Consider the following 9,706-nt stretch of genomic DNA (forward strand, 5'->3'; position numbering starts at 1 on the left):
ATAAGAACTCTAAATCTCATGGACCAGATTACTATTAATTTTGCAGTCAGTTATGAAGTGGCTAAATAGGGAAATTTGTGACCAGCTTAGCAAGATTGCTGTAAAACTGGGATGGATGGAAATCAGTTCTTTTTTAATGTAAGTTTACAGACATAAATTTTATTTTGTAAGGGTGCATGGGGATGTTCCAGAGGAAAGCATCATATTTCAGAGGACAGACCGAAGAAGCCATTGTGTTTTATTTGCTTGTTTTTTGGCCCATGCCACAGAGTGAAAGGGACTTATTTAGCCAGTTGTATTGATGTAGACCAGGTTTGTTAAATACGCTTTTGTGAAAGCAGGTATCCCACATTTAACACCTGTTGCAGATGGACTGTCACTAGGATGTCCTGAACTGGCCAATAGTGAATCCTCAAATTGAAATTTTAAAAAAAATCTCCATCTAGGACAAAGAACAAGAACTGGAGCAGTTGACTAAAGAGCTGCGGCAAGTCAATCTCCAGCAATTTATCCAGCAGACAGGGACAAAAGTTACCGTCTTGCCAGCTGAGCCCATTGAAATAGAGGCCTCACATGCAGACATAGAAAAGGGTAAGATGCTGATAAATATGCCTTTTTTCCTTTATTCTCACTGGTTCACTGTGAGTAAATTGCTTGCGTTCAGTTAAAGTATTATCCTACCATTTCAGAGCTAATTTTTAAGTGGACCACTTAAAAAAATTTGACATATTTCCTGTGTCTGGGGAAAATCAGTAACATTTAGGTTATATATTTACTTAGGTGAGCATGTAATCACCAAACCTCATATTATTAGTTCTAAAGTACTTCCTTATAAAACTTTTTGCTGAAGTATGTATGAGTCATAATCCATTAATTTGGATTTTAGCTTTTCTCTGTTTTTTTTTTTTTTTTTTTTTTTTTTTGGCAGCTGTCCAGTACTGGGTTCCAAACCCATGACCTTGGTGTTGTAAGGCTGCTCTCTAACCAATTGAGCTAACCGGCCAGCCTGTCTCTCTGTTCTTATTGCTCCTTCTTCTTCTCCTAAAAGTCTTTATTATTAATTTGTGGTGATATTTAAAAGACAATTCTAAATCTGTGTATGCAAATGGACTGAACAACCAGGAAAGAGAAACAAAATGCTCACCTTTTTGAAAGATCATTGACTATTCAGATCACTGAAAACTGGCCAAGCAGCCTTCTTCTCTCACCCTAGGGCCCACAGGGGATTGCAATTGTTGCTTTATGTACTTCTTTCAACTTTGTTAAGCTAATTACTCCAAGTTGATGAGTACATCAAATGACTTTCTTTGTTTCCTCTTCAGAGGCACCATTCCAGTCTGGGTCCCTGAAGCGACCAGGTTCATCTCGGCAGCTCCCCAGTAATCTTCGTATTCTACAAAATCCTATCTCATCTGGTTTTAATCCTGAAGGCATATATGTATAACATTATCTGTCTTTAGGGGAGAGACCCAATAAAGGTACCAAGGACAGTAAAATTCCTTCTGTGATTTGTGCCAATGATGAGCAGAGGATATGTTTCATAAACCACCGTATCTTTTTTCCTCTCCTAAATTTCATACCACTTGGAGCCATACCCTGTGCACTGATGCTAAAGAACAAAGAAGCTGTGTTTTCACACATCCACAGTGTTGACATTTTTGTCCAGCAGCTGTAATGCAAAGCCTTCGTTTTTATTTGTAGCATTTTGAGAGCATTAGGGAAGTATTATACTGTGTGTATACATAAATAGACCGTGACTTACAGTGAAGAGATACTGTGACTGGCTTAGTTTAATTTATTCCATGTAACTGATTAATGTGTGAATGTTGATGTTTTTATATTCTTTATTACTACTTGTCCTGTGACTTAATTACGTTACATATTGTGTGACTATGACTTTGTGTGCATAGTGCCAGACTCTATCCATGCATTGCTCAGTGACAACTCCTCAAGTGTCATAGGGTGCTCCACCATTGAAATTCACTCCAGAAGAACCCACTTGCATTTATTTTGTGAACCTGTCCTAGCCATTGCTTAAAGTAGGTGAAATAATTCAGGGGTTTTTTAAGTCCAGAATTTAATCTTCCCTTTACAATTTTTCCAAATATATGAACAACCACATAACATAGCAGATATTTTTCATGAGGTCAATTGCACATGTAAAAGGTTTGCAGTGTTCAGATACTATTGAAGAAAAATGTAGTTGTTGAATATCTATCCAAACAGGCATGGGGGTTCCTGATACATTGTTTTGTTTCTGCTCTGCCTTATTTACTATCATGGATCCTCAGAATTGACATAATATGTAAGTTTTAGATACCTGAGGACTGTGTTGGTCTACTTCAGGAATGTTGCTGTAAGTGATATATTTTTTACAAAGCCACTTCATTATGTATGGTCTATTGATGTACACACCCATGGGTAAGTTATTGCTTGCACATAGTTTCCTCTGTACATTATGGGCTATTGTGATTTCTTCAGTCACTTAGTGGAAAAGTAGATTGGAGTTAGGTACTTTTTACCAAGGAAATAAAGTCAAATTCAGTATATTTTTTCGTTTTTAAGCTTGACTTTTCAGGACATTAATCTCCATTTGTACATATATAGTTTTATTTATAAACCAAAAATGAGCCAACACCTCTCACATGAGTAGTGACTTAATTAAGATTCACAATTAATATTTAGACATGTGGTCAGACACCTCTTAGCCATTTTTACATTCCCTCTGATCAAATGTGGTACAATATAATTAAGACTTTAATCTGATATTTAAAGTAGTTTTTACTTCTGAGGAAAATGCACTCTGTATTATTTACATGCAACAAAATAAGTGGATTAATATAGTAATGACATGGCAACGATAAAAAGATGTCTTATGCATGAAGGCAACTGGTACAATATAATTAAGACTTTAATCTGATATTTAAAGTAGTTTTTACTTCTGAGGAAAATACACTCTGTATTATTTACATGCAACAAAATAAGTGGATTAATATAGTAATGACATGGCAACGATAAAAAGATGTCTTATGCATGAAGGCAAGTTTGGATGTTTTAGCGCATTTAAATTATTTTTGGTTTAATGAATGCTGAGAATGCTGCTTTATTTAGGTTTACTATGAAAAATTTTACGAATGGCCATGAAAATATATAGAAGCTTCTAGAAAATCGAAAGTAATAATGTAGAGTTGCCTTTTCTAATCCAGCTAAATGGCAGAGCTCATCTGAAGATACTATTTTCTTTGGGTTCTTGGAGTTATTAAGTTGATCTTGCCATTATAACTACTTTGCAAATAACTTGAGAAGTAAATGATTCTTACCTAAATAACTACAACCTATATACATTTGCTCTCAACTTATAGTACTTGTTTCATATCTATATATACTTAAAAATTAGGGTAATTAAAAATCAAAATAATTTTTAAGTTTTGTGACAATAATGATTTATGTATGCCCAATATCTGCCTTACTTTTAAAGAGTCCCATCCTATTCTGAGTCATTTTGTTGTTGTTCAGAGAAATTGAGACCTTATTCACAAAGAAAAACCTTTTATACATAGATCACATTCTATTTAAATCAAAACATTAAACTATAGATATATTAAATTTTGCAATTAGAAATTGTGAAGATATGTTGGTGTACCACGAGAAATGCACAGTCAATATTCAACTTAATTACTGTAAATTATTACCATAATTAATCTAGTAACTTTAAAGAAAGACAATGTCCTTCCAACCTGTAGTAGTCCTGGGTTCCCCAGCATAGTATCATAGTTAACCTCTCTGACAACTTCATTAGAATTTTTAAGCTGCGAAATAATCTTCATGGACCTAATTACAGATAGAAATGCTATTTCCAAGATGAGGAGAGTATATAAACATGCATTTGATGAATACATTGAGCAGCTGTACTTTTTAATCAGTTATATTACTTCTGGAAGCACATATCTAAGGAATATTTTATGTCTTTTTAAAAAAGTATTAAAGGGGAAAAAACTCGTTTCTATAGGAACATCTTAAAATATTTTAGTCTGTTCATGATCATTTTTATCTATTGCAAATACAGATGAGTTAGATTAAGTGCCACATCTTTGGATACATTTTGGAGGGGGGAGAGGACCATGGTATAAAAAATACCAAATATAAAATTTTGCACCGGGGGGAATATTCAGGTTCTAAATACTAAATTAGATTACAAGTTTGTATGTTTTTTAAAAATCATACTGCAAGTTGTTTTGTGATTTTTCTACAACTGTTAAATACATTAAAAGATTTTTTTTGTTACCAAGAAATAATTTGAAATAGCATTGGTATATTTGACCTTTTGAGTATCTCTCATCCTCAGAGAATGATCCGTAGTGGGTTGCCTCAGTCCTTTTGTTGTCTTTATGAAATATTTTGGTTTGTTAGCATTTGTTTTTTGTCTTGATGCACAGGGAATTTTTTATATGTGAGACTTCAGTTGGTATTAACAGGAGTTACCTATTTAATTCCCTCAGTCATCAATGAGCTAGTCATCAATTCCTGTTGAGTTGAAATTAGTCATAAACAAGAGCTAAAACAAGACTGACAGAGTAAAAATATATATATAAAACAGTAAAAGAATATAATAGCATTTGTAGTGTGAGATGTGAAGTATAGCCTTGTGTAAAAAGAACATATAAACCACTTGCTTCCACAGCATAAATAAAATGTACACCTGCATTAAAAGACAATTTTCTTTGTGAATAAGAGCAAAACAGTCTTTTGAGAAAAGAACTCTTCATTTAAAGCCATTTCTGTGAACTTCTTTCCAAATCAGAACTGTAATGGATTGAAGAAATAATATGGAAAAATAATACGGAAAAGGCAAAAGGCTCTTAATTTCAGGTGTGCAAAGGGCATGGGCAAATGGGCAGTTCCTGTTGTGCATTGCCTTTGAAAAATTGGGCCTTAATTTATATGTAGATAACAACGTGTTCACGTCCCTCTTCTACCTACAGTTGTCTTTATTAGTCTGTATTGAATGAAAATTTAGCTCATAAGTATTACTTTTATATTATGTTCATTTTTTTAAGTTGCATGTTTATACTATTTGCTACAGTATTTTTAAATTTTGGTTGAAGGCCATCAGCTGTATCAAAGAGACAAAACAATCACTATTTATTCAGTATTGCTGCTTTGCATTTCCAGAATAAGCTTTCGATGCCAGGACAGTGACTGCTTGAAAGCTGCAGGAGTTCTTTCCAATGCATTTTATATATTTTTAGAAACCAAATAAATGCAGAAAACTATTTAGTATACTAATTATAATAAACCAGCAGAAATATAAAGGCAATAAAGTATATACATATATATATGGGGGGAGGGGAAAGGTTAAAAAATAGGTTTACAGCCAGACGTGGTAATAGCCCTAAATGTATTTCTCAATGTCTTTATTGAACCTAGGATTTGAGTTGTTGCAGTTTAAACAGAAAATTGCCATGTTCACCAATTGTGGACATATAAATATGCTTTTAGTACTGCTTCGCTTATGTATAAATTTAAAAATCTGTAATATGTATTATATGTAATTATTCTTTTCTTTTGGCTTTCATTTTGAAATGTATATTTTCTATTATTATCATAAGCTGTAAAACAAAGGATCAATATCAGATATTCTCCCAGATAATAAATTTTCAGGATTCATTGGGGCATTACAGTTGTTGGTTTGTTTCTTATGTAGTTAATATTTTAAAGTATAATTTTATTTCCTTTAAAAGGTGCCAAAGAGAATAGGTGTACATATCAGTAACACAAAATTACATTTTTCTAAATGTAATGTTAATTATACCTAAAGAATTATCTGTTGCTCAAAAGGTAGCTACTTCATCCAAGTAAAATGAATTAAGAAACTAATATGTCTCCCTTTTATTTGAAAAGTGAAAGAAAAAGTCATTTCTCAGTCAACTTCTGAATTCCCAGATCTCCTTAAAACCATAAGCATGAGGAAGAGAACTAACACTTCGGTACGTGCCACATGCCAGGCGCAACACAGGGTACTTGTCACACTTTAACATTCCCAGCCATCCAGATAACTCCTCCCAAATCACACTGCGAGTAAGTAGCTGACACGGCATTTGAATTTAGACCTTTCAGACCCCAAAGTACTTTCCTGTATTCCATGGCAAAGTTGCCTACTCTTTATAGTGCCCGGTTTCTTCATTGTAACCACTTTTTAATGTGGAAGTATAAAAATTATTTTTATAGGAATATTTGTATAAATAGAAATTAAATCTTGATCAAGCAGTTATATGAATAACAGTATGTTATAAAAGCAAAGATAAAATGAGAAACTTAAAATTTGGGAGACTTCTAGAATGTTAGAAGTCTATCCTGTCTTCCTCTAAAGTCATATGTTTTGTTAATGGCAGAGCAAGAAATATGAACTCCCATTCACTTGACTCTTCACCTGCCACCCACTCCATGTGTTTGTGCTGTGTCCCTTAGGAAAGACAAGTAGAGTCCTATAGAATGGGCATAAATATGCTGGACACGTTCTTGCTTTCTACAGACCTTGGGTGAGCCCCTATTGTTGGTCAGACACTGGGCTGAAATTAATATGATTTGCAGTTTACTTCATGGAAGTTAGGGTCTAACAAGACAGCAACCTCAGTACAACGTGGTCAGCACCATTAACGAGGCAAAGATAGCGTGGCATGGAAACACATGTGAACCAGGAAGGGCTGTCTGCACAGGCTATGAGATGGAAGGTGAAGAGCCCCTTCATGGAAGTTAGGGTCTAACAAGACAGCAACCTCAGTACAACGTGGTCAGCACCATTAATGAGGCAAAGATAGCGTGGCATGGAAACACATGTGAACCAGGAAGGGCTGTCTGCACAGGCTATGAGATGGAAGGTGAAGAGCCTGAGGAGCTGTGGCCAGACAGTGAAGGGACCAGAGGCCTCAGAGAAGGGTGGGCAGGCTTCAGATCATGAAGGGCCTTGGTTGCCATGGTAAAGTATTTGGACTTTATCCTGAGAGCCACAAAGGAGGTTTTAAGCTTGGAAATGAAATGATCAGGTTAGCATATTAGGAAGAGCCTTCTGGCTGGCAGGGTGGAGAACTGCCTGGAGAAGATCCAAGCCTAGAGGCCAGAAAGATCACTGAAGAGGCCTGTGGGAGTCCAGGCCAGAAGTGATGGTAACCTCAACTAGGAAAGTGCTGTTGGGGTTTATTCATATGACAACTTTGTGCTGAGCTCTTTGTGCCAGGTCATGAAGAGAGAACAAAGCAGGTTATAGACATCCTAAGTAGACAGTACCAAAAGGATGTGATTTTTCAAATAGGGGTACAGAATAGAAGAACCAAAGAAACTCCAGGTGTTTAACAGCTATCTGCAACCTTAAGTGGCTGGTGGAACTCATGCTGTGGGCTCTTCATGATGAGCGTTCACAGATACTCTGTTCTGTGTGCTGGCACAAGAGGAAGGGAGGAGAGATAATAAAGACATGGAATGTAGAGTATGTATTCAAGTGGCAGGCCTTCAAGTGGACTTCCTTGTACAGTGCCCCGGCGGCGTTCCCTGCGAGAATGGCAGCGATTGGGGAAATGCTCTTTGCAGCAGATTTAACCATTGAAATCTCTTTGTCCAGTATGTTGGAATACTGTTTGCCTAGCATACACTTGACTCTGTGTTCCCACTTTCAACCACCTGCCATGTGTATGTGTCCGAGGTGATAGAAGGATCCAACACGGACCAGAAAGTTCACTAAAATCCTGGGATTTTTTTTTTTTTTTTTTTTACATTTCCTGCTGTCAGTGAAACCTCCCCTAACTTGTATGTATATAATCAAGCTTCAGAATGCATGTGCAGAATCTTACTTTATGAAAATACTTATCTCTAAAAAGTTTGAAAGTAATAAAAACGGAAGAGATGTGGGCTTTACTGTCATGTCCAAAATGAAGTCAGTTTTGTTGCTCAGCATCACTCATCATAGGGGAAATGCAAATCAAAACCACAATGCAATACCACCTCACATCTGGTAGGTGCACCTACTATTACAAAAAGACGAGATAACAAGTGCTGGTGAAGGTGTGAAGAAAAGGGAACCATTGTGTACTGTTGGTGGGAATGTAAATTGGTACAGTTATTATGGAAAACACTATGGAGGTTCCTCAAAAATTAAAACTACCATACGACCCAGCAATCCCTCTCCTCAGTATATACTCAAAGGAAATGAAATCAGCATCTCATAGAGATATCTACACTCCCATGTCATTGCAGCATTATTCACAATAACCAAAATAGGGAAACAACCAAAAGTGTCCATAGACATATACACATAATGAAATATTAGCCTTAAAAAAGGAGATCCGCCATTTTGTGACAACATGGATGAAAGAGGACATTATGCTAAGTGAAATAAGCCAGAGAGTGACATTTAAGTCGGTAGACTGAGTAAAGCAGATAGTCCTCCCTAATGTGGGTAGGCCTCATTCAGTCGGCTGAAGGCCTGGATACAACAAAAGGATGACAATCCCCTGAACAAAAGAGAAACCTCCTGCCCGACAGCCTTCAGACTGCAACATCAGCTCTTGGTTCTCTGGTAGCTCCGGCCCTCAGAGAACTGAACTGAGACATGGGCTCTGCAGATTTTGGATTTGCCAGTCTCCATAATCACATGAGCTAATTCCCTATAATCTCTCTCTCTCTCTCTCTCCACACACACACACACACACACACACACACACACACGTGCACATAAATATATACATATTAAAAATACATACATTAAAAATGTGTGTGTGCATGGCTACAGCAACAGACAAGACATGTTGAGGGAAGAGGCACAGGAGTCTGATTGCCTTAGAGAATCCAGACGGAACGGAATTGGATGAAGTTAGGGGTTAGCAGGCAGAGAAGGTTTTGTCCATTTCTGTAACTGAGTTGCTACTTCCAATAAACCCAGAAGAAAATTAAGTATCTTATGCATCATATCACTGCTTTTTCATGCCCTTTGCTATTTGCAATTTAAAATTCTTAAAGATGTTTCACTGTATCGATAATATTCTCAGGAAGCTTTATTGTCCAGGTCAGGGATTTATTTACCCAATTTATTTCAGCAAATGTTTTCGGGGAACCTATCAAGTACAAGAACTCTGTTAAGACAAAGGAATACCAGGATGCACACACCTGTACTGTAAGGAACTCAGAAACGAAATGTGGAAAAACTGTTCACTAATGACTAATGGCAATTTATAACTGCCAAAAGTAAAGCTGAAGGCCCTCAAGATCTTCAAGGAGAAGTGATTAATTTTTACTAGAAAATAAGAAAATGCTTCAGGCAGGAGGTGGCCTTTGAGCTAGGTTATAAAAATGGAGAAGATTTTATCAGTCTTGGAGACTGCAAAAAGAAGCAGCAAACAACGAGATGGAAAAATGTAAACTTTTAGTAATCTGGTGTGCCTGAAATTTTAGGATGAATGGGTGGATGTGATAGGAGAGGAAGTTGGAGGAAATCAGGAAAAAGAAGCCATACCTGTTTTATTTATTTATTTTTTATTGAATCAAAATTGATTATACATATTTTGGGGGTGCAACATTGAGATATGTTGATCAAATCAATCTTACTAGCATATATATTGTTAGAAATCACAATAATCCTTTATGCCCCTTGTCCAGTCTCTCCCCATCCCCCTCTCCCTCCCCCCTCTAATTACCCTAGATTTCTTCTCTCCTTCTG

The 9,706-nt window shown here is 36.3% G+C and overlaps 1 protein-coding gene and 1 long non-coding RNA gene across 2 annotated transcripts in view; one reads left to right on the forward strand and one right to left on the reverse strand.

The window, feature by feature from the left end:
• RASSF8 (Ras association (RalGDS/AF-6) domain family (N-terminal) member 8) overlaps positions 1 to 5,675 on the forward strand; it is an 82,600-nt gene extending 76,925 nt beyond the window's left edge. Inside the window, exons 4-6 of the mRNA XM_008581088.1 lie at positions 447 to 591; positions 1,323 to 2,738; positions 2,893 to 5,675. Of these exons, the coding sequence (XP_008579310.1) occupies positions 447 to 591; positions 1,323 to 1,444 (267 nt within the window). The 3' untranslated portion in view covers positions 1,445 to 2,738; positions 2,893 to 5,675. The remainder of the gene's footprint in view (positions 1 to 446; positions 592 to 1,322; positions 2,739 to 2,892) is intronic.
• The window catches only part of LOC103597269, a 53,992-nt gene that overhangs the window by 17,579 nt on the left and 26,707 nt on the right, over positions 1 to 9,706 (reverse strand). The window lies entirely within an intron of this gene.

This window comes from Galeopterus variegatus, unplaced genomic scaffold, assembly GCF_000696425.1.
Source record: "Galeopterus variegatus unplaced genomic scaffold, G_variegatus-3.0.2 Scaffold2259, whole genome shotgun sequence".
Taxonomy (NCBI): Eukaryota; Metazoa; Chordata; class Mammalia; order Dermoptera; family Cynocephalidae; genus Galeopterus; species Galeopterus variegatus.